We start from the raw sequence: 26,432 nt of genomic DNA, 5'->3' as shown, positions 1-26,432 counted from the left end.
AAGTCTGGAATTAACATCTCCAGTAAAATAAAAAAATGCTGTGTGACAGCAAGTAAAGTGGTGAATGTACTCTTAATATAACCAAAATAACTGTTTACTATCTTGATAATCAATCATCCAAGTAAGGAAATCACAAAAAGTTGATACTGTTCATTTGGAGGTAGCGTTTTCAGCAGGAGAAACGTTTTGTCACTCGGCCGAGTGCCTTCTTCAGTCTCGGCTGACTGCAGATTTCCCCAACCTGACCACTGATCAGTGGCCATGAGTAAGATTCACAGAGTTTGCAATAAGCTACCCCTAGGCCAACTCCTCAATCTAGAGATGGTCTTTCTCTTTTCACGTAAATGGCCTCTTTGACTCCCCAATCAAACCAGCGTTCCTCCCTGTCCAGGATGTGTACATCCTAACCCTTTAAAGAGTGGCCACTGGCCTGAAAGTGTAGACTGCTGAGTAGAGTAGAGCATGGCGATATGACCAAAAATATTTATCACAATATACATTTGAAAATTTGCTATAACGATATAACTGACGATATAATTGAGACTAGACAAAATACTTTACAACTCCACAACTTTATTAGTGCAAAATAAACCATCAATGTATTTTCACTTAAACAAGCAGCTGTTTTTTGCATTAAAGTTATATAAAAAGGTAACAGTGCAAATGCAAATTCCTTGCTGACAGTTTAACCTAAAGGCATTTCCAGTGGACATTGCACCACTTGATGGGTTGTCGGAGCATTACGTCTATCGTAGGGAGGAGCCTCGCGGAGTGATACGTACTGTGCTTCAACATAATATTACCGTATTGCGTGTGTATAACCTCTTTTTAAGTTTTGTGGCTATTATATACTAGGACTGTTCGATATAACGATATATATCGGATGACGATATTAAAAACGTCTATAGTTTCATTTTACGCTATCGTTTGTTTCGTGGTGTCGCAAAATAAACTGTTTACGACAATATTTTTTCATCATTTTGATGGTCACTGTAGTGGCTGTATTAATTTCCTAAAGTTCTCTCTTTCTCTTATATTTAATATAACCACACTACGGACGGACAAGCGCCTGTTTTTATGCGTTGTCGTTAGCAACAACGACGGTAACACCATCGCATGTCCGCTGGTTTATGTTCCACATAAACCTTTCACAATAAAGCTCAAGATCCTGTTGAGACTTTTCAAAATAAACCGAATCACTCTCACGAGATTCACAGAATTTACAGAAAATGTTACATTTTTGTGATTTATATCGTTATCGGGATGATAGAATTCTTATATTGGGATATGAGATTTTGGTCATATCGCACAGGCCTATTATATACTGTTATGCTGACAATATGTCGGCCAATGTCCACTGGAAATGCCTTTAGGTTAAACTGTCAGCAAAGAATTTGCATTTGCACTGTTACATCTTTATATAACTTTAATGCAAAAAACAGCTGCTTGTTTAAGTGAAAATACATTGATGGGGGTTTTTTTTGCGCTAATAAAGTTGTGGAGTTGTAAAGTATTTTGTCACGGTTTGGCATGGCTGACCGTGGGGGGTGTAGGGAAGGAGGACCCAGGCGCGGTGCTCTGTGTGCGAACAGTGCGTTTATTTACAGTGTGTGGTACAAAAGAACAATAAATCCCCGTGTTTTCCCCAGACTCCCGTGTCGTCCTCCTAGTGCTCTCTGCTCCCGTGTCTGCACTCCCGGTGCTCGCTGCTCTTCAGGCCTTCCACGCTCCTCCTGCGGGAAACAATAGCGGCAGCTGTCAGGACACTAAACAATGGCAGGCATGCACTTAACGACGAAACCTAAACTGGGTGACTAACGTGGAGTCTCAAGCAATGATCCCACGCTGGTGGGAGCTCCAAGACTCTCTTAAGTAGCTCCCCCGACGAGGCCTGATCAGCAGCAGGTGTGTGGCTTCGGGTGTGGCCAGTCCCCTAGCAGGGCCACCCCCCCCCCACAAGTGCTCAGACACACAGCCACCCACACACATATGTACAAGCATAGAGAAGGGGAAGCAACACCAAAAATACATAATAATATAACAGGTCCATGACTGCCCAGGGGTCCTGGGTCGCCCAGTCCAGGACCCCTTGCTGTCATCGGCTTGACTTTGTATCTCAAATTATTCAAATGTTTCACCTTCCTAAGGAACATTATGAAGGTGCTAAGAAAAAAAGGCAAAGATGTGGTTGTCGGTGGCCTAACCAACTTCAACTTCATTTGTATGGTACATTTAAAACAACTATTGTTGACCAAAGTGCTTTACAGGTTCAGCAAGTGAAAACAGTGATAAGGGACAATAGAAATAATGACAAGACAGATGTGGAGCACTAGTAGTGATTCAGGGCCTGACAATGCAAGCGTGTCAGCAGCATTTGCAGCTGATATTTAGTTGTAACTCAATGGCCTAGGCATTTTTAAACAAGAACATTTCCCTGGGAACTACTAGACTATTTGGGAAATTCTTGACTATTGTGGCAGATTATTGACACACTATCATTTATTTTGCTGTTGCCTTTAACTTTATAGGTTTTCCTGTTTCTACAGTAACATTTAATTGTCTGGAAGTCAGTAGCATGCTCTCTTTGCTGCATTTCAGTTGTGGCAAGCAAACAGCTTCTGGATATGTTACACCCACCACTGATGGTGGTGGTAGACTGACTAGTGTGCAAACTGGTAAAGACTTGACACAGTAATTAAGATCATTAATGTGGTATTGTAATCATTATTTCTTTTAGACCACAGTCATTTTAATGTTTTTGTGAATTGCTGGGTTATGAATAATTTGTTAATGTTCAGTTGTTTGCCAAGTTAGCTTGCTTCCTGTGGGTTGCCATCGTTAGATAAAGTGATTAGATTCCTAATCACTGAAGTCAACTTAGCTTGAGTGTCTAGTGGCTCTAGCATATTGATTTATGTGTTGGATGTCTTTGTAAAAAAATTTTTTCTTTTTTTTAAACATATTTGTTTCAGGGCTCTAGACTAACCTTTTGCCATGGTTGCACTGGAGCACCTAACTTCTTTTTTTCTTAGGTGCACCCAAATGTTTTAACCACATCGCTTAACACCGCAGCTTTACATGTTCACTTTTTAAAAAAAATTGCTGTCCATACTAGAGATGGACCGATCCGATATTACGTATCGGTATCGGTCCGATACTGACCTAAATTACTGGATCGGATATCGGAGAAAAATAAAAAATGTAATCCGATCCATTAAATATCATGAAAGCACCTCACAAAACTTGCAACACGCCGAGAAGTAAAGCAAGTGTGTAAGTCCATCTCTGAATGTAAAGCATTCCTGCGTTAAGCTTAACAAACGATATATGGAGCGACTGCCTCTCCTGCTGCTACTTCAATCATGAAACTGCTTAATGACCAGCTGATCGGCTTTTCTGTTGCGAGTCCGTGTCTGTTGTTTGCTTTTGGCCCACTTTGCACCAGAAAGAGGAAACCAGTGGATAAACAGCAGCAGCACGTTTAAGCTTGATAAGCTGTTGTTAGAATGTATTTAATATTACTTTCTACTCGAGGATCTTTTTCTACAGCTGACGGCTGGTAACTGTGCAGGGGCGGAGCTAGCAAAGTTTAGCCAGGGGGGCCGATAGGGCATTAACAGGGAAAAGGGGGCACAAAGACATACTTTTCTTTCTTATTCTCATTTAAAATGTCGAGCTTTTAATAAATAATTATCTGACACCCAAAGTTTTAATTTGATGTAAAATGAATAGAAGTCCATTACTGTATATAGTAACTATTAAGTCTAATATATATATACCTAACTAATATATAAGCTATAGTACTAATATGTAAGCTATAGTACTTTTTCCTTTGGGAAGGTACCATCTGTGCAGTGTGCAATTTTGTTGAAGAAAGATGTTGAATCTATTTAATATTTTAATATATTGAAAAATAATTTATTTCTGTGCATTTTTTTTCACACTGCATCAAATTAAGGTTGATTACGTCGATTAAGCATCATGAGGTGGAGCGTGAGGGGTGGTTCCCTATTTTGGGGCAGGGATAGCTCAGTAGGTAGAGTGGTGGCCCCATGATCGGAAGGTCGGGGGTTCGATTCCCCTGAACAGCTACCCTGAGGTACCCCTGAGCAAGGTACCGTCCCTACACACTGCTCCCCGGGCGCCCAATGGCTGCCCACTGCTTCACTGAGTGAATGGGTTAAATGCAGAGAGGGATTTTCCCCACGGGGACCAATAAAGTACACTTTCTTCTTTTATTTATTTATTTTTGTTGTTGCTGGGAGTTGGAACCCTATTAGTTAGGTTGCTTAATATTTACGCTAAGTACTCTTTAAAATACCAGAATAGGGAGGATGGTGTAGGTTTAAGTTTATTAGATTGATCAGTATTGCTGAACTATGAAATATTTTTTTTTTTGCATACAGGTATAACAGAATAGCTTTAGTGTAGTTGTTGTTTTAAACTTGAGTATGAACTTATACAAAATGCAGCAAGATATTTAAAAACAGTTTTGTTGATTAAAAAACACTATATCGGATTCATATCGGTATCGGCAGATATCCAAATTTATGATATCGGTATCGGACATAAAAAAAGTGGTATCGTGCCATCTCTAGTCCATACTGGCAACATTGATTTGTAAAGGATTAACTAACAATCTTGTTCTTTATTTGGAGCACATTTCTACAAGAAAGATAAGTTACCATATTTTTTGGACCCTAAAGTGCACCAGATAATAAGGCGCATGAAACCAAACAGTCAGATAAGTCAAACTTTACTCAACTCATTCCTCCACTTCTGTACCATTGATTCATTAATGTTAAATTCTGTCACAGCAGCATGTCTCTTAACAGGTGCCATTTTGAGGTCCCTATACACACACAATATGGTAATATTATGTTGAAGCGCATATTAATCTGTGAGGCTCCAGTAGGGCTGGGCCATATCATATTGTTCAACAGTAATACCGGTATAATGTGAGGCAATGATAATACAATGAAATATCGCGATAGAATATGGGTAAAACGCGCATGCGCAGTGCCTTTGTTTTCATACGCACATGGCGGCGACAGTGAATGAGAAGGGGCGAAAGTGGATCGTTGAATGAAACAGGTGAACCAGAATTGGTTTGTAAAAATGCTGCAGCTTCAGTGGTGCGGAACTGGTTTGGCTTTCGTCCGTCAGATACACAACAAAGCACATTTTTTGGTAGAGCATGCAAGCGGGCCGTCGTTATTACCGAACTGATTTTATGAACACGGCGCTGAAAAATCTGTCAAAAATGTTTTAGTACAACTTTGCTAAGCTACGAAGCCGCACCGCTTGATGGATTGTCGTAGCATTACGGCTGCCGTAGTCGGGAGCCTTGTGCATTGTGTGTGTGTGTGTATAACCTCTTTTTAAGTTTTGTGGATATTATACATGGTTATGCTGAGGATGTGTCGGCCAGTTTCCACTGGAAATGCCTTTTGGTTAAACTGTCAGCAAGGAATTTGCATTTGCACTGTAAAATGTTTATATAGCTTTAATGCACATAAAAAAAAAAAAAACAGAAACGAAAGGATATTAAGTGCGCCTTATAGTCCGAAGAATACGGTAATGAAAATGTTCCTGTGCTTAAAGTGCTTCACTGAGCTGAAATTTAAACTTAAAATGTCTCAAGATATATAAAATGAAGTCCAAATTAAAAGTGCCTCAAAGACTTCGAACTGAAGATCTCAGTATCTGAACATCTTACCTTGGGCATCAACATCTGAGAGGTTCTGCTATTGACTATCTCTCATTGGTTTAGACCACGATATGGAGCAGCAGCACGGAGTTGGTGTGGCGGTGCTTCAGCAGCCCTCTAAGCAGCTCTAAGCGGCCCTCTAAACGCGACCAAATTGGCCGAACTCCTAGAGCCTTGTGTTTGTAATTGGTTTCTTTTGTGTCTTGTCCTGATGTGTCTCTTGTGTGTATGTGTGGGTTTGTGTTTTACTAGTACTACTAGGCCTTGGATGGATAGCCTTGACCCTGAAACACTGTATGTGTCTCAAGAACACACTGGTCTGCCCTCACATGTCCTTGCTACCGTGGAAGGCCCCAACCTGGAACTGAGGGGGTAAGTGTGTGTGTGTGTGTGTGTGTGTGTGTGTGTGTGTGTGTGTGTGTGTGTGTGTGTGTGTGTGTGTGTGGATATGGAGCACCATAACTACTCTGCATCCAAAAGTCCACATTAGCAAAAATGCACTGGTTGCTAATGAAGACTAGCTAACATAGTTAGAGGAAGCTAAGAGCAAAAGATGCACCAGTTGGACACATTTCACAGTTGCTGTTGCCGTTTCCTTGTTTGCAATAGTTTGTGGTCGATGTCCAAACCACTGTTTGGAAAAGTTTCATCAGAAGCACCGTTCTTTTCAACTTTTTCTCACCTTTCTTTCACCTCTCTCTCTCTCTCTCAATGTCTGTCATTACATTAACTTTGCATTTTTTGCACTTAAGATAACAAGTTACTGTCTACCGTCTTGATAGTGTCACCTTCAACTCATCTCTGTCTTTTCTTCTTCTCTTGTGTGTTTGCATGCATGTATGTGTGTACACACAGTAAACTAAGAACACAGAAAAGCGATAAAGCAGCACTAATGTAAATGACAACAAAGTGCGGTAAAGACTCTTAATCTAAGCTGTAATTAAGTAAGTTGCGTGAATATGCACAACTGCATGAATATAACGCAAATAAAATTTCCCGGAGGAACCCACCCAAGGAATTAATAAAGTTTCATCTAATCTAATCTGAATAATATAAAATCTGATACCAGCGTTAAATTATTAAGGTGTATTGGTGTATTTATTATTTTTGCATAGAACCATCAAATCCACTTTTTGTCAAATTAAATGCTTTAAAGATCTGGTCCACATCAGAACTGCACAAATAATCTATAAAGCAGCAAACCAATATTTGCTGCAAATAAGATCAAATCATCATGGCCTGATAGGAATCCTTATGTTCAGCTAGCCTGTCGTAATAACTAATGTAAATATCACAGCATTTAAGTCACAGATAAAGTAAAAAAGAAAGGGCATCATTATATATTGTCATATTTTCGCTCAAAGTGCTTTATTATGCCTCATTCACTGATTCACACCCATTAATACAAGCACTTCAGATATACTCACAGTTTGTTGAAATCACACATTTATTATCTCATATTAATTATGCACATCAAAGCTGACCAAGAAAACCGCCTTCATATTTTTCTGTATTTTACCCTCAGTTATTTTGACACAAAGGAATCTGCTGTGATGCTCACACCTTTAACGCTGGTTTGAGGGCGGAGTCAAGGAGGCCATTTACGTGAAAAGGGAAAGACCATCTCTGAATGGAGGAGGGGGCCTAAGGGTACATCTGTCACCATCTTACAATGCTGTGATTGCAGCCATTCCCCAGCTCTCTGTGAATGGGACTCATGGCCATTGATCAGTGGGTTTTGGTCAGTGGTTGTTGATCAATGGTCATGAGAATTTGCATAATTATGATTAAGGAACTGACCTCCCAGCCCATTGTTCCTTCAGTGGGCTGGTTTCAGTCATTATGCAAATTTAAAGTCACTTGGATGAGTGACGAAACCTTTCTCCCACAAAACGCTACGTCCAGATGAACAGAATCAACTTTTGGAGAGGTGAAAATACTAGTAGTGCTAGCTGCACGGCGTCAACACATTAACGAGGTAACCGCTGACGCTAACCGCTGACGCTAACCGCGACGCTAACGTGTTGACGCTCCACGCATGGGGCATTCCGCGGTAACTCGTTAACGGAGATTTGCCGCGTTAATACGGTTATGGTGTTATGGTATCATTTTAACGAGAGTAACGGTGCAGCACTAAAATAGTAATCTCCAAACGTTTTCTTTTTTATCGACCAGCTCCTCTTTGATAGCTGCCGTCTCCATCTTGTCGTTGCCTGCGGGTGAAGCGATGGGGGAGGTGGAGTTGTGTCCAGTGAAGGAGAGAGGCGAGGCAGAGTAACGCAGCGTAGAGACAAAAGTGGACGAAAGAGAGGCAAACTTGCGGTTCCACAAGTATAATTATTATGTAACATAGACTATATCGATATAAACGATATTGTCACATCTCATGTCTCGTATAAAAATATATCGATATATTTAAAAACTCGATATATCGCCCAGTCCTAATTCCACCATCATCTTTCTGTGTGGATTTTGCATGTTCTCCTGTGTTTTCGTGGGTTCTTTTGCACTGTCCACTTCCTGCTGTGACAAAACAAATTTCCCACGTGTGGGACTAATAAAGGTTATCTTATCTTCTCTCCAGTAGAGCAGGGTGATATGACCAAAAATATTTATCACGATATACATTTGAAAATTTGCGGTAACGATATAACTGACGATATAATTGACACAAGACAAAATACTTTACATAAAATCGTTTCGAGGTCAGTAAACACAACCAGAGTTCATACATAAGGCACACGGGATTATAAGGGGCTCTGTCGACTTTCAGAAAAATCAAAGGACGATTTTAAGTGCACCGTATTTTCCAAAACAACACGGTAATAACGACGGCCCGGTAGCATGCTCTACCAAAAATAGTGCTTTGTTGTGTATCTGACGGACGAAAGCTAAACCAGTTCCACACCACTGAAGTTGCAGCATTTTTACAAACCAGTTCTGGTTCATCCATTTCATTCAACGATCCACTTTTGCTCTTCTCGTTCTGCGTCAACGCCGTGTGCGTATGTAAACAAAGGCACTGTGCCTTGCTGGAGGGGAAAAGTGAAGACGCCCATGCAGAGTGCAGCATATGTAAGGAATAACAGACGGGTGTGTTTTAATCTGATCCAATTTGTCTTTTAGACAGTGGAGGAAAATGTGTACTGTCTTACATTGTGTCGAAATGAAGGCACAGAGGTCAAATGCTGCCTTTTGCAGATTCGGTCTGTTTATTTTTTTTTAATTTGTAGTAAATTATTGCCTGGTTTGTTTGTCACTGTATTAATATAGTTGTGCTCAACTAACAGTGTCTTTTTTTTGTTTCTTTGTTGAGGACTTACGTGGGCCAAAGCATGTTTTTATATTAAATTATAACATGTCAGTAAACTGTATGTCCCTTGATATAATTATTTTCCAGTGTAACCCTTGGTGAACTTAATTGTTTGTGTGTAGCTGTGAGTTTAGGCTGCACACACAAAGGCGTTATTTGATATTGGTTCATGTATATCTTTACACACAAAAATCACACACAGACCTGTGCAGCATGTAAGACAACAGCGAAAACACGGGCCCCTCAGGCCGGAACCTAATTGTTACTCTTGGTGTAACTAGTCCAGGGATTAGCTGCTGGCTGGGGAGTACTATTCACTCCCCTTTTCATTCCCTCTGACCACTGGGCCTTATCACCATCAATCTGACACCTTGTTTATCTGACGCTGCAGCCAGATTTGCTGGCCTAGGAGAAATGTTCACAAAGGCCCTGGATCATCAGCACTTTGATTGTGGTCATTCATATGGCTATTACGCACTCTAGTCCCAGTTATCCCAGCATCCCTCTGTTTCCATGAACTACATGCAGTTTTTAGTCTCTGTCCCAGAGCCTGGTAAGCTAACCTGAAGGCCTGCCAGTTTGTCTCTGACGTTTTTGTTCTTCTTTCATCTCAAACATAAGTGTCCCTTTACTTGATTTTTTTTTTTTGGTTTGTTTTTGTGTTCAAACACACGGGTTTTCATGTGGATTGGTTTATTTTTTTCCCTCTGGTTTTTTGCACACTGCTGCCCTATGACACCAGTCCTCGGGGACTTAACAGCAAGTGTGCAATCTGGAGTTTGCCTCTACCTTCTGATCGCCTTGTGAGTTTACTTCCATTGTGCTGAAGAAGAAGAAAGATACAGGTTTTATCAGCATGGCTTCTTTTAAGCTGGATTTTCTCCCAGAGATGATGGTGGACCATTGCTCTTTAAATGCTAGTCCTGTGTAAGTAACCCTTCCTAGCCAGGTTCATTATTCCAGGTGCCTCTTGAAGTCAGCTGGAAAGAATTGTAGTGGAGTGTACATTTAGCAATAAATATGTGTACTACAAGATAGTGAAATTCCTCAGAAGTCCCGATTTCAACATCTTTTTTTTTTTTGTTATATATATATACAAGACATTCAGTGTTTGTGTCGGCAGTCTATGTATATGCTTTTATTTAAAGCTGTATTTCCTTTTATAGTGAAAGAGTTAAAAAATAAATACTTAAAAAAAACTAATTATGCGCTCCATCAAATATGCATTCTGTTTAACAAAAAAAACGAGCTTGTAGGTCTTTCACTACATGGGTTCCTTAAAATTTCAGCAAAAAGTCTTCCCTGGAAAAAAAGTCCAGATTATTGTCAATAATGGAATTTGTATTTAAGCAGGAGTCCACTATGTGTATGTTACTGGCATAGTGCAGCCTGAACTTTTCTGTACATAACCTGATAAAGATGGTGTGAGATCGCAAAAGCCAGCGCAGCTTAATTAGACATTAAAAATTCCTTAGTGCATTGTAAGGCTAGTACAGGTAATAATCTGTAGTGCTTTGATTATTTTAGTAATTGAGTGTTCTATCGCTTATTCCATTTGAAATCACATAAGAAGTACTTATGCATTAATTAATAAGTAATAATAAATATTCAGGATAGGAAAAAGCCCCACAGGGCAGCGTGTAAAATGGGTGGGCAGCGTGCAAGGTCCCCTGTGATGACCCTGTTTTTCCTGAGACAGGAGGATCTGGCAATGGCCTCCAGGGCTGGCAGAGGGCTGCCTTTTGGGGCATTGTTAATAACCCTCTGTGCAGCCTTCCTGCTCTCAGTATTGGCCCCTGTGTACCAAACTCCCAGGCAGTAAGAGAGCATGCCCTCCACTGAGGAGTGGTAGAAGGCCAGCAGCAGCTTCTGGTCTTCAGACTGAAAAAAGCACTTTCTTTCAAACAATACTCGGTTGAGACGAGGAATATATCCTCCACACCGCTGCCCTGCCACCAGCCTGAGTGGATGATACAAAGCAGGACTGATTAATGTTTTCATGTTGTTTACACCAAATTCTGACCCTACCGTTCACAGCAGACATTGACTCAACAGACCATTAGAATTGCTTCAGTTTCCTTGTTCTTGTTTTGTTCTTATCTGATAGGAGTGGCACCTGGCATGGTTTTCCGCTGCTGTAACCCATTTCTTCCAAGATTAGGCGTGTTATGTGTTCACAGATGGACTTCTTAATATCACGGTTGTTTACCTTAGTGGGCTTGTTATTGAATTAATGTTGGCTTCGTATCAGATTGAAGCAGCCTGACTATTCTGCTCCGATCTCAGGCATAAACAAGAAATTTTCACCCACAAAACTGCCGCTCACTGGATATTTAAAATTTTTAGACCATTCTCTATAACTTAGAGAGCTGATTGAGCAAATTAGCAGTATCTGAAATACTTAGAACAGCAGCATCAAAAACCGTCCACATTAAGTCACTTAAATAACTTTTCCTCACCATTCTGTTGCCTGGTTTGAACTTCAGTGCATCATCTCGACTCTGTCTACATGCTGGAATGCATTGAGTTGCTACCATGTGATTGGCTCACTAGTTATTTGCATTAATGTGTCGTTGATCAAGTGTATCTAACAAAGAGGCGAATGCCCTAAGCGCCTTGAGATGACTGCTGTTGTGATTTGGTGCTAGATGAGTAAAATTAAAGTGAAATTAATTCAATTAACATATTTTGTGTCCCTTTCGTGAGTATTCATAGAATTAATCAGTAAAAACCACAATCAGTCATTTATGCTCCTAATCAGAGGTGATTTTAGAGAAATGTGTGAAAATGTGACCATAGCCACTTTCTGTCAGACCCTAATCGATAAATGTTGTACATGTACACTATTGTTTAATGCATACTTTTAAGTTTGTTTCTAGCTCCAATTTAATGGACGGTTGTCTGTCTTTCTAGTGGGAAGAAGATGAATGGGTCCCTGGACCACCCTGACCAACCAGATATTGATGCCATTAAAATGTTTGTTGGACAGATTCCCCGGTCTTGGTCGGAAGAGCAGCTTCGTGAACTGTTTGAACCTTATGGAGCAGTCTACGAGATTAATGTTCTCCGAGACCGCAGCCAGAATCCACCGCAGAGCAAAGGTCGGCGGCATGTAGTTATACTCACATAAGGTCATTAAGAAACAGCAAATATCCAGATGAGAGAGGCATAATGCAACAGCTGTATTCATTCTGAACCTGTAGTAGTCTAATATGTCACCCTTAAATGTAACTTCTTTGTCACAATTACAAACACAATTTGTTCAAACTAAATGGGCTGCAGTAGGGGTGGGCAATATAAACGATATACGATATAAACGATATAAATTTGGCCAACGATAGAGATTTTGACTATATCGCTCTATCGCGATAGCGTATGTTGATGATGTCATCAAGCTGCGCCTGTTTTGGTCGAAAGCATCGCAGCGGCTACAACCATTATCATCTGCAAATTATGGCGACAGTCACAGCAAAGAGATGAAGCACTGTTGAAATATGGGGAAAGCCAAAAACTGCGCTTCCTCCACTTCCGTAACATTGATTCATTAATGTTGAATTCTCTCACAGCTGCTCTGTTCCCATGTTGTTGCAGTATATTAATGACTAACCTCGTATTGTGGATGAATAATCTCAGTTGTTCTCCTGACTGAAGTTTGGCCCGTGTACAGCATCCTGCTATGCGATTGCATTTGTCCCTGACCACCAGAATCCCTCACGTTAACTTTTAATGAGTGGAAAAAAAGTTGGCGTTCATCCTCCAGCTTCACTGTGCTAATGTTATGCTAACATAGCTGTGTCGCTAGCAATCACGTAGCACAACATTATATACCAGCTAGTCCAACTTCAGTAACCCTGCAAACGCCGCTGCTGTTTAGTTTTCTGTCTTCATTTATGTTGGAAGTGATAGCAGAGCTGTACGTTTGAATTAGTTTCAAAAATCTCTCAGTCAGAACATGCTATGAAATGTTTAGGTGGAAACTAGCGAGCTAACTTCCTGCTAACTTCTAACTCCGTTAAATTTAAGAAATTCTGTTTTCATGGATGCCTGGATGTTAAACTTAATTGTTACACCTGGTAAAGCAGCAACGCTGATGATTTAATTAAAGATGAAAGAATTTAGACCGTTTTTAACTCTTAGTGTTGGTTTGACTTTGGGACCTGAAGGGGACGGAGTTTTGGACCCAGATTACTCCGCGAAGCTCCTCCCTACGGCAGCTGTAATGCTCTGACGATCCATCAAGCAGTGCTGCTTACCAAAGTTGTACTAAAACATTTTTAACAGATTTCTGCAGCCAAAATCTGTTCGAGGTCAGTAAGCACAACCAGAATTCATACATAAGGCACACTCTCGATTTTTGAGAATATTAAAGGATTTTAAGTCCTTATAGTGTGGAAAATACGTTATACAGAAGAAAAGAATATATCGCGATATATATTGTTACCGCACATGCTTCAAATTAGATCGCGATATGAATTTTATGTCCGATACCGATACCGATATCATAAATTTGGATATCTGCCGATACCGATATGAATCCGATATAGTGTTTTTTAATCAACAAAACTGTTTTTTAAATATCTTGCTGCATTTTGTATAAGTTCATACTCAAGTTTAAAACAACAACTACACTAAAGCTATTCTGTTATACCTGTATGCAAAAAAAAATATTTCATAGTTCAGCAATACTGATCAATGTAATAAACTTAAACCTACACCATCCTCCCTATTCTGGTATTTTAAAGAGTACTTAGCGTAAATATTAAGCAACCTAACTAATAGGGTTCCAACTCCCAGCAACAACAAAAATAAATAAATAAAAAATAGGGAACCACCCCTCACACTCCACCTCATGATGCTTAATCGACGTAATCAACCTTAATTTGATGCAGTGTGAAAAAAAATGCACAGAAATCAATTATTTTTCAAGAAATATTAAATAGATTCAACATCTTTCTTCAACAAAATTGCAGACTGCACAGATGGTACCTTCCCAAAGGAAAAAGTACTATAGCTTACTAGGGTATATATATTAGACTTAATAGTCACTATATACAGTAATTGACTTCTATTCATTTTACATCAAATTAAAACTTTGGGTGTCAGATAATTATTTATTAAAAGCTCGACATTTTAAATGAGAATAAGAAAGAAAAGTATGTCTTTGTGCCCCCTTTTCCCTGTTAATGCCCTATCGGCCCCCCTGGCTAAACTTTGCTAGATCCGTCCCTGCACAGTTACCAGCCGTCAGCTACGTAGAAAAAGATCCTCGAGTAGAAAGTAATATTAAATACATTCTAACAACAGCTGATCAAGCTTAAACGTGCTGCTGTTGTTCAGCCGCTGGTTTCCTCTTTCTGGTGCAAAGTGGGCCAAAAGCAAACTAGAGACACGGACTCGTGACAGAAAAGCTGATCAGCTGATCGTTAAGCAGTTTCATGATTGAAGTAGCAGCCAGAAGAGGCAGTCGCTTGTTAAGCTTAACGGAGGAATGCTTTACATTCAGAGATGGACTTACACACTTGCTTTACTTCTCTCGGGATAACTTTGTCGGAGATGAAATGCCGGGTTGCTAGCGAAGCTCCAAATGCTATCCAGACCACCAACAGGTCCCGCATGCCACAGCCGCTCTATCACGTGATGCATACTGCTCCGACGTGCTAACGTTCTGAGGTGAGTTACGGCGTGTTGCAAGTTTTGTGAGGTGCTTTCGTGATATTTAATGGATCGGATTACATTTTTTATTTTTCTCCGATATCCGATCCAGTAATTTAGGTCAGTATCGGACCGATACCGATACGTAATATCGGATCGGTATCGGACCGATACCGATACGTAATATCGGATCGGTCCATCTCTAGTTGGAATTATGGGGGACTCCAATTCAGTGACCCTTGGTCACTAGTGGAAACAGAAAATTTGCAATTTTTCTGAAATTATCTTAACCATTGCAGAGCTGTCCCAGATATACTAACCCATGCCTCTCTATCAAAATGTGATGGTTGATTGTTGTGTCAATGTCAGTCACAGTATTTAAAAGCTCATCTAAAGAGGTTGGTATAAATGAAGATAAAATGTTACTGTAGGGGTAGGGTAGGTGACACTGATAAAAGCATCAGGGGCTAATGTTTTGTATTTTATGGGTTTAATTTTATCCTTAAAATAGGTTTAAAATTCATAAAGTTAAAGTTAACTTCCCACTTTGAATCTGATTAAAATTTGTGTTATTTAAGAGACGGTCCGCTGTGTTAAAGAACTCTCTGGCTGTGCTTATTAGCAGTAATTAATGTTGAGAAATAGTTGGTCCATAAATATTTGGACAGAGGCAACTTTTTTTTTAAACTGTTGTTCTGCTCAGATGCAGTTGAAGTTCAAATTTCAGCCTGAATTTAGTGAGTTGAACAAAAAGATTGTATAAAAATGTGAGAAAATAAAACACATTTTAACACAATCTTTTCATTTCACGGGCTTAAAACTAATTGAATGAATTAAATAACTGAAAATAAAATGTTAATTTCTAATACTTGGTTGAAAGCCCTTTGCTGGGAATGACAGCCTGAGGTTTTGAACTCATGGACATCACCAGATGCTGGGTTTCTTCCTCTTTAATGCTCTACCAGGCCTTTATTGCAGCAGCTTTCATTTGCTGTTTGTTTGTGAGACTCTTTGTCTGAAGTTTAGTGTTTAACTAGTGAAATGCATAATTATTTGGGTTAAGATCAGGTGACTGACTTGGACTATTTCACTTCTTTACCTTAATAAACTTCTGGCCAATCAGTTTGACTTCAGCAAACTTTAGTTTGCATTTAGCTGGATTCGAACAGACGGTCTGTCTCTGAACACCTCCGAATTAATTCAGCTGCTTCTGCCATAGTCACATCATCATTAAAAACTAGTGTCCAAGTGCCACTGCAGCCATGCACGCCCAAGCCATCACACTGTCTCTGCTGTGTTTTACAGATGATGTGGTATACTTTGGATCATGAACTGCATCTTCTTCATACTTTTTTTCTTGTCATCATTCTCATAGAAGTTGATCTTGGTCTCATCTGTCCAAGGAATGTTTTTCAGAGATGTGCTGGCTTTTTAGTTGTTTTTTAGCAGTCCAATCTAGCCTTTCAATTTTTGAAGCTTATGAGTGGCTTGCACCTTGCAGTGAACCCTCTGTATTTACTTTCATGCAGTCTCTTTATGGTAGATTTGGATAGCGATACACCTTCCTCCTGGAGAGTGTTGTTCATTTGGTTCGTGTTGTGAAGGGGTTTCTCTTCACCATAGATTTTAAGGGACTTAGAAACAAAAGTGTCTGGACTTTTCTGGAGTTTGTTGAAGACATTTTCACTTCTCATCCCAGAGCAACAGCGTTTGGGAAGGATCTCAACCCTGGATTATAGATACCAGACAGTTGGTGTCGTAAGCCACCCCCTCTGTTCTAAAATGGTCGTTCATAGTGGACATAGATGGCTTCTTTCTCAGATGAAAGGTGAAATGTCTTCAAGAAACTTAAAGAAGTCCAGATGCTTTTCTTTCCAAGCTCCTTAGACTACCGTGACCTGGATGACTGAGAACCTTCACAGACATTTCATTGGGTTTTTTTCTCTTCACTAAAATGCTGTTAGTGTACTACCATGGCCTCATTTGTCTGTTCACCTGGAAAACAGAAAGAAGAAACATGATCTAATTAAATACATAAATGGCCAGAAATAAACAAATCAGTTTTAAAATATAGAGTTAATACTGAAGTCAGGTGTTTTTAAAACAACAACAACAACAAAACCCTCCCCAAACATCTAAAGTATGTCCATGGTTATGTGTAGGTCCAACAACATGCTGTTTAAAACCAAAAGACTTCATTATTCTGGGGATAATGGATTAAGATAAGGGAAACAAGTAAGATCATTAACATAAATGATAAAATCCCCAGCAAAAATAATATGATTACATAAAAATACTATTGACGATTTAGAAAACAAAATTTTGGAGGTGTTTTATGCTTTAAAAAGCAGCACCTGAAAGCTACAGACTTTATCAACCTTAATAGGTGAGCATTTAAACTGTTAAACATTACAGGCAAACCTCCACCCTGCCCACTTTCTCTGGAAGGAATTAAACAATCATAAGTGGGAGGGCATAATTCACCAAATAGACCGTACTCTCCAGATTTCATCCACATTTCTGTTAAGAACAAAATCAAGCCAATAGAGATGGAGGAAAACCAGGTGTGGAGTTGAGCACCTTGCTTTATTGCCCCATTCCACGGCCACAGGTGTGAGTGGGGTCAGAGATAAAAACGCTATTGCAGAGGTTTTTTTACTGTGTCAAAAAGATGCAGAAGCGTGCATTTCAGTATCGTGGACTGCTGTTTTGGAATATCATTTGTGCCTGTGTCTGCCAAGAAAATTCTCTAAAATGTCCAAGACTATGGCGCCTTGGATAGATAGGGTTTAGAGAGACTTTTCGGAGATGCTAGATGATGTGTGTAGACCTATCTGAGGGAGAACCTGTGGCCGGAGATTAATGAGATGGGGCTGCTCTACTCACCTTTAGATGATCTGCAGACCAGGCAGAACAATCCTGAGTGCACTATTTCACAACTGGGTGATGGTTACGAGTGAGAGCATAGGAGGAGGTCCGTTGCAAGTGGAGGGAATTCTTGCTTGTCCAGGATGTTGTACCTGTTGAAGATGGAGGCTAGCTGGATTATTTATTCATTTATTTATTTATTTTCCTCGGCAGCTGCTCTTTTAGACTCTGGACCCAATGTAACTGCCATGGAGTCAAGCTGACCAGTTTCTTCAAGTTCCTAGAGATCCACGGCCGGGTGATAGGAAACTGGGATAGACTTCAATACTGTTTCTGCTGGGGCAATGGCAGTTGCACCCACTCTAACTAAGAAATCGATTAGGTTAATCCAGCCCTTTAAAACTAATGGACACGTGAGCTGTTTTCCAAGGCTGTCTGTCTTGACTACACTTTCCAATAAAGGTGAAAAAGAGAAATATTTGCAATGGTTGGAGCTGAAACGTTGTAGACATGTAGTGTGAGTTGTGGAGGAGTGGAATTTATGGAGAATTTCATGTCAGCTATCCAAGATAGAATTTTTGTTTTTGTAAAGTTTTGTTTATTAAAATAACCTTGTTGAATTTAATTTCTCTGGAATCTTGCAGCATTTTGTGATGAAAGCTGGCACACGTGTAGAGAAGGTAACCCAGAGGAGTAGTCCACTGACAATTTCATGTTTACAGTAGAGATGGCACGTTACAATATCATAAATTTGGATATCTGCCGATACCGATATGAATCCGATATAGTGTATTTTTAATCAATAAAACTGTTTTTAATATGTTGCTGCATTTTGTATAAGTTTACACTCAAGTTTAAATAAACAACAACACTAAAGCTATTCTGTTATACCTGTATGCAAAAAATACACTGCACCCAAAATATTTCATAGTTCAGCAACACTGATCTAATAAACTTAAACCTGCACCATCATTCCTATTCTGGTATTTTAAAGAGTACTTAGCAGAAATATCAAACAACCTAACTAATAGGGCTGCCAACTCCCAGCAAAAAAAAAAAAAGGGAACCACCCTCCGCCTCGTGATGACGTAATCAACTTTAATTTAATGTACGTGTGTAAAAAAAATAAATAAATTAAATAATTTTTTTTTAAAAATGCACAGAAATCAATTATTTTTCTACAATAATTAAATAGATTCAACATCTTTCTTCAACAGAACTGCAGACTGCACAGATGGTATCTTCCCAAAGGAAAAAGTACTATAGCTTACTAGGGTATATTAGACTTAACAGTTACTATATACAGTAATGGACTTCTATGTATTTTACATAAGATTAAAACTTTGGGTGTAAGATTCAGATAATTATTTATTAAAAGCTCAACATTTTAAATGAGAATAAGAAAGAAAAGTATGTCTTTGTGCCCCCTTTTCCCTGTTAATGCCCTATCGGCCCCCCTGGCTAAACTTTGCTAGCTCCGCCCCTGCACAGTTACCAGCGTCAGCTGTAGAAAAAGATCCTCGAGTAGAAAGTAATATTAAATACATTCTAACAACAGCTGATCAAGCTTAAACGTGCTGCTGTTGTTCAGCTGCTGGTTTCCTCTTTCTGGTGCAAAGTGGGCCAAAAACAAACAAGAGAAAAGCCGATCAGCTGATCATTGATCAGTTTCATGATTGAAGTAGCAGCAGGAGAGAGAGATATCGGTTGTTAAGCTTAATGCAGGAATGCTTTACAAACACTCAGGGATGAACTTACACACTTGCTTTACTTCTCTGTGGGATCACTTTCTCGGAGATGAAATGCCGGGTTGGTAGTGAGGCTTCAACCAGACCGCCGAGAGGTCTCGCACAGCCGCTCTATCACGTGACGCACACTGCTCCGACGTGGTAAGGGTATGAACGAAGTTAAGTCATGTTGTGACAAGTTTTGTGAGGTGCTTTTGTGATATTTAATGGATCGGATTAAATTTTGAATTTCTCTCCGATATCCGATCCAGTAATTTAGGTCAGTAGTGGACCGATACGTAATATCGGATCAGTCCATCCCTAGTTTACAGTCACAGATGAATTTTAATAAAATTTGTATGTGATGTTATAATTTTCTAACATTTCTAACAGGACGTTATCACATTCCTTTGAAGTTTTTAAATTTGAGCACACGTGAAACCTGAAAGCAGTTTGAGATGAAACTTGGCCCAGAGGAGAGAAAAAATCTGAAAGTTTCACATCAACTGTTAAGGGTGACTTTTAATGAATTTTTGAATATGATGCAATCAGGCTCTTTCAGTGCAATGTTTGTTTTTATGTCTGCGCAAGCTTACATTTGCGATCAGCAATGAAGGAGAATCGGTGCAGTTGTAAAAGTGCAAGAAAATTTATATGGTGGACAGGAGGCGGCTGGCCTCACTGCGGCTCACAAATGATAGCTAACTTGACTGTGTCACAAATGCAGCCCAATACTGCAAATTTCGCATTGCTATAGGAAATAAAAATCACCAGTTTTCCACAGGCGAATATCAGTGTGCATACAGGGAGTGCAGAATTATTAGGCAAGTTGTATCTTTGAGGAATAATGTTATTATTGAACAACAACCATGTTCTCAATGAACCCAAAAAACTCATTAATATCAAAGCTGAATGTTTTTGGAAGTAGTTTTTAGTTTGTTTTTAGTTTGAGCTATTTTAGGGGGATATCTGTGTGTGCAGGTGACTATTACTGTGCAGAATTATTAGGCAACTTAACAAAAAACAAATATATACCCATTTCAATTATTTATTTTACCAGTGAAACCAATATAACATCTCCACATTCACAAATATACATTTCTGACATTCAAAAACAAAACAAAAACAAATCAGCGACCAATATAGCCACCTTTCTTTGCAAGGACACTCAAAAGCCTGCCATCCATGGATTCTGTCAGTGTTTTGATCTGTTCACCATCAACATTGCGTGCAGCAGCAACCACAGCCTCCCAGACACTGTTCAGAGAGGTGTACTGTTTTCCCTCCTTGTAAATCTCACATTTGATGATGGACCACAGGTTCTCAATGGGGTTCAGATCAGGTGAACAAGGAGGCCATGTCATTAGTTTTTCTTCTTTTATACCCTTTCTTGCCAGCCACGCTGTGGAGTACTTGGACGCGTGTGATGGAGCATTGTCCTGCATGAAAATCATGTTTTTCTTGAAGGATGCAGACTTCTTCCTGTACCACTGCTTGAAGAAGGTGTCTTCCAGAAACTGGCAGTAGGACTGGGAGTTGAGCTTGACTCCATCCTCAACCCGAAAAGGCCCCACAAGCTCATCTTTGATGATACCAGCCCAAACCAGTACTCCACCTCCACCTTGCTGGCGTCTGAGTCGGACTGGAGCTCTCTGCCCTTTACCAATCCAGCCACGGGCCCATCCATCTGGCCCATCAAGACTCACTCTCATTTCATCAGTCCATAAAACCTTAGAAAAACCAGTCTTGAGATATTTCTTGGCCCAGTGTTGACGTTTCAGCTTGTGTGTCTTGTTCAGTGGTGGTCGTCTTTCAGCCTTTCTTACCTTGGCCATGTCTCTGAGTATTGCACACCTTGTGCTTTTGGGCACTCCAGTGATGTTGCAGCTCTGAAATATGGCCAAACTGGTGGCAAGTGGCATCCTGGCAGCTGCACGCTTGACTTTTCTCAGTTCATGGGCAGTTATTTGGCGCCTTGGTTTTTCCACACGCTTCTTGCGACCCTGTTGACTATTTTGAATGAAACGCTTGATTGTTCGATGATCACGCTTCAGAAGCTTTGCAATTTTGAGACTGCTGCATCCCTCTGCAAGATATCTCACTATTTTTGACTTTTCTGAGCCTGTCAAGTCCTTCTTTTGACCCATTTTGCCAAAGGAAAGGACATTGCCTAATAATTATGCACACCTGATATAGGGTGTTGATGTCATTAGACCACACCCCTTCTCATTACAGAGATGCACATCACCTAATATGCTTAATTGGTAGTAGGCTTTCGAGCTTATACAGCTTGGAGTAAGACAACATGCATGAAGAGGATGATGTGGACAAAATACTCATTTGCCTAATAATTCTGCACTCCCTGTATGAGGAGAATCGTGCAGACATCTAATTTCTCGCTGAGGAGTTTCAACAGCGTGTCCTGGATTTTGCTGGTTTTTCCTCTCCTTTCTCCGTGAACCCCGGTGACGCTCCAGACCACCTGCAGGTGGAGCTCATCAAGCTACAGTGTGACGCTCAGTGTCACATTTGGCACCAACAGCTCCTGCTTTTCAACTTTTACCACCAGCTTTATGAAAGCAGGTTCCAAGAGATTTGAACATTTCTAAGAAATTGATAAGCTTGTTTGGCAAGACATTCTTGGTTATGAACTTTAGCAAGAAGTCACCAGCATGACATCTTGTGCATCAAAATCACTGTCTCTGAGCCAGACCTGGCCTTTTTAATGCAATCGAGATCTCAGTGTCACCCTTCACATTAGTGCAGGCAAGTTATTTGTTAAGTCTTTTGAGGAGAATGAATTCTACAATCTCAGTGAATGGATTTTTATTGGAGGATATGTTTAACCTTCTCAAAAGTTTTCAATAGTGATTTTGGTAAAACAGTTAAGATTTATTTGCGTTCTGTGTGAAGAAATGAAAAGTATGCCATTTGCAATAAAAATGTCATTAAATAATTCATTTGCATTTAATGTTAATGGTTTGTAGAATGTCAGGCTGAATGGTCAGCCCCCACCTCTCCTCCCCACATCGGGCCCTCTTTGCAAAAGGTTTGGACACCCTGGTATACTGTTTGGTTCTGAGATGTTTTCCAATTTCTTCTATTACTATACTGTTTCTAAGAAGCTCCCGTGAAAGTTTTTCAATAACCAGACTATGCCATTATAGTGATGGGGACTACAACACACATTTGTAATCTGTCCTTAATTGGAACAAGTCCGAGTGGCTTTTGGAGAACTACTAACATATAGAAGTTCCTGTACTTTATGAAACATATAATGTGTTTGGTCACTGTGTGATTGTCTGTCCCTGTGTGTTAGCCCTGCGACAGACTGGCGACCTGTCCAGGGTGTACCCCGCCTCTCGCCCTATGACAGCTGGGATAGGCTCCAGCGCCCCCCGCGACCCTGAAAAGGACAAGCGGAAGCGAATGGATGGATGGATGGATGGTCACTGTGTGTTAGACAAAAAGATGGAAAGTACAGCTACTGCTGTGGTATTATCCCACATGTTTGTCTATAAATCAGTCCTCAACAATTCTTAAAAAGAAACCACTGTTTTCTTGAAACTTTTTAATTTTGTAAACGGAATAGATATTGATTGATTGATTGATTGAATCTTTATTTTGAACATGTTGAAAAAGTATAAAAAAAAAAAAATAGAATTAAAAGAGACAAATGAACAAAGCAAACAAAAGGAAAACGAGCAACCACAACTCCAAATAACGTCCATGTTCAAAAAGGAGCAGGAAGAAGCATAAGCTTATTTAATCCCACCCCTTTTCCACTATCTAGTATCAATAGACTACAGAAATACCTCCTTGTAATTACATTATATGTTATGTGTAATTTTTTATTTTTTTTTAATATATACACATATATGTTTCTATCTATCCATACCTACGTATATACACACATACGCACATATACACATTTTCAATAACCCCATTAACACCTGAAGGATACACAACCTACAATTTTATATATATTTAATATATATATATATATATATATATACATATACATATACACACATACATACACACACATACACATATATATATATACATATATATATACATATACATATACATATATACACATATACATATACACATATATATACATATATACATACATACATACATACATACATACATACATACACATACACATATATATATATATACATACATACATACATATACACATACATATATACCCATACCAACAAACCCGTGCATGCGCACACACATGAAAATATTAGACAAGAACACCCTATCAAATCTCTACCTTTTCCCTGTACCCTGTAAAAACCATATCCTTAAACCGCTTTTTAAACTGCGCCATGCTTGGACATTGCTTCATATCTTTACTTAGTCTGTTCCACAGCTTCACTCCACACACAGAGATGCAAAAACTTTTTAATGTTGTACGGATACGAGGATGTTTTAAATTTAATTCCCCCCTCAAATTGTATCCCCGTTCCCTTTTAGAAAACATTTTTAGAATATTGTCAGGAAGCACGTTATTTATTGCTTTATATATAATTTGTGCTGTGAGAAAATGAAGCAGATCTGTGAATTTTAGAATTTTTGATTTTAAGAATAGTGGATTTGTATGATCTCTGTAACCAGTTTTATGGATTATCCTTATGGCCCTTTTTTGTAATATAAAGATTGATGATAGCGAACATTTGTAAGTATTGCCCCAAACCTCTGCACAGTAATTCAAATACGGTGCAATCAGGGAACAATAGAGAATGTGGAGTGATTTGTGGTCCAGAATGTGTTTTACTTTACTCAAGATTGAGACACTTCTTGAAATTTTGTTATGTATATGATTTATATGAGACTTCCAGTTTAATTTATCATCTATAATCACACCAAGAAACTTATGTTCAAGTACTCTTTCAATTTCCACACCATCTACATGAATCTGCACTTGTGCATTTCTAAGGGAATTCCCAAATAAGATAATTTTAGTTTTACTTAGATTTAGCGATAGTTTGTTCCTGTTAAACCATTTTTTAATTTTGCACATTTCTGAAGTAATTGTATCCAGCAGCTCCTTTAGATTCCCCCCAGAACAAAAAATATTTGTGTCATCTGCAAATAATACTAATTTTAATATATCAGATGCCTTACAAATATCATTTATATAAATAATAAATAATTTTGGACCCAGTACAGAGCCTTGTGGAACACCACAAGCAATGTCCAAGCATGATGAGGAATGGACACCCAGCTTCACAAATTGTTTCCGGTCACTTAAATAATTTTTCACCCATTGCAGTACAACCCCCCTAATCCCATACCGTTCCAGTTTATTAATTAATATGTCATGATTGATTGTGTCGAATGCTTTCTTGAGATCCAGAAATACTCCAGCTGCATACTGTTTCTGATCTATAGCATTCGTAATCTCCTCAATTGATTCGATTAATGCCAGAGATGTTGATCTTTTTGATCTGAATCCATATTGACTGTCAGAGAGTAATTTATATTTATCTAAGAATTTGTCTAATCGTTTATTAAACAGGTTTTCTAGGATTTTGGAGAATTGTGGTAGTAAAGAAACAGGCCTGTAATTTGTGAAGTGGCGTCTATCCCCGGTTTTATACAGCGGCACAACTTTAGCTATTTTCATTTTGTTTGGCACTTTTCCCGTCTGAAATGATAAGTTGCAAATATATGTTAGAGGTCCTACAATTCCTTCAATGACCTTCTTGACGATTTTCATGTCAATATCATTACAATCAGTGGATGTTTTATATTTACACATGTGTACAATGTCAATTATTTCTTTTTCCTCCACTGATGTGAGGAACATTGAGTTAGGGTTCCTATCAATCAGGTTTTCACTACATTCTACTGATGGCAGTGACTCAGGAATTTGTTCTGCCAGTTTTGGTCCAATATTTACAAAATAATGATTAAAGCTGTTGACCTTATCAGCAGTGTTTTCCATAATATTGCCATTATCGATAAAGTATTGTGGATAACTTTGTTGTCCAGAATTATTTTTAATGATACCGTTTAAAACATCCCATATTCCTTTCATATTATGTTTATTGTTGTTCAATATTTTACTATAATACTCCTTTCTACATACACGTATAATATTGGTCAACTTATTTTTGTATTTTTTATATTTATTTTCAGCTTCTTTTGTTCTTTGTTTTAGGTATTCCCTATAGAGTGTATTTTTCTTTTTACATGCATTTTGTAAACCCTTAGTGAGCCATGGTCTATCTGAATATTTGTGCTTTCTGTTGTATTTTATTGTTGGACAGTTTTTATCGTACAACTCCATGAATATTCTTAAAAATATGCCATATGCAATATCAATATCAGCTTCTTTGTACACCTTGTCCCAGTCCTGATTTAATAGATCGTTCTTAAATGCAGTCATAGTTTCTTCTGTCCTTACACGTCTGTATCTCAGTTGTTCTTCATGCTGATTTTTCTTATAATTAGTGTCATAAACTGCAAAAACTGGTAGGTGATCACTGATGTCATTAATTAATATTCCGCTCACAATGTTGTTTTCCATATTGTTAGTGAAAATATTGTCAAGTAAGGTGGCACAATGTGGTGTAATTCTGCTAGGCCTGGTTATTTTAGGATGTAAACTCAAACTGTACATAGTGTTTAGGAATTCGTCGATCATTTTATGCTTTTTTGGATTCAACAGGTCAATATTAAAATCACCACAGATAAACATAACTTTTTGATTTGTTTTAGAGAATATTTCCTCTATGAAGTCATTAAATACTTGAATACTAGAGCCAGGTGTTCTATATATACAGCTAATTATTACATTTTTTTCTTTTTCCTTATAAATTTCAATTGTTATACATTCTAGTAAATTATCAATTACAGTTGTCATACTTTCTACCACCTTGTAGTTTAGGTTTTTAATCCACATACACAGCTACTCCCCCTCCACTCTTGTTCCTTCTATTTACAAAATTCACTTCATATCCCTCCAGTCCAAAGTCCATTCCTTTCTCCGCATTGATCCATGTTTCAGAAATGGCAATAATTCCAAATGGATTTGTCAACTCATTTAGATATTCCTTTATATTGTTGAAGTTGGCATACAGACTTCTGCTATTAAAATGGATTATTGATAATTTATTTTCCGTGTTGATGGTGTGCT

At 38.8% G+C, this 26,432-nt stretch overlaps 1 protein-coding gene across 15 annotated transcripts in view; it reads left to right on the top strand.

Annotated features, from left to right (window-relative positions):
• Positions 1-26,432, top strand: part of celf1 (cugbp, Elav-like family member 1) — a 57,501-nt gene that overhangs the window by 1,249 nt on the left and 29,820 nt on the right. For 5 of the 15 annotated variants that reach the window (XM_080885300.1, XM_080885301.1, XM_080885303.1 and 2 more), the window contains exons 2-3: positions 5,963-6,082; positions 11,937-12,124. The exons of 1 other annotated variant lie outside the window; for it this stretch is intronic. In XM_080885300.1, coding sequence (XP_080741426.1) covers positions 5,979-6,082; positions 11,937-12,124 — 292 coding nt within the window. In that variant the 5' untranslated portion in view covers positions 5,963-5,978. Of the gene's footprint in view, positions 1-5,944; positions 6,083-9,570; positions 9,951-11,936; positions 12,125-26,432 lie in introns of those variants that run through there. 9 more of the 15 variants (XM_080885294.1, XM_080885291.1, XM_080885298.1 and 6 more) reach the window with 9 other exon arrangements.

This window comes from Rhamphochromis sp. 'chilingali' (genome assembly GCF_963969265.1).
Source record: "Rhamphochromis sp. 'chilingali' genome assembly, chromosome: 6".
Lineage (NCBI taxonomy): Eukaryota > Metazoa > Chordata > Actinopteri > Cichliformes > Cichlidae > Rhamphochromis > Rhamphochromis sp. 'chilingali'.
The sequence above is the reverse complement of the archived record's forward strand: the minus strand, read 5'-3'. Positions and strand labels throughout refer to the sequence as shown.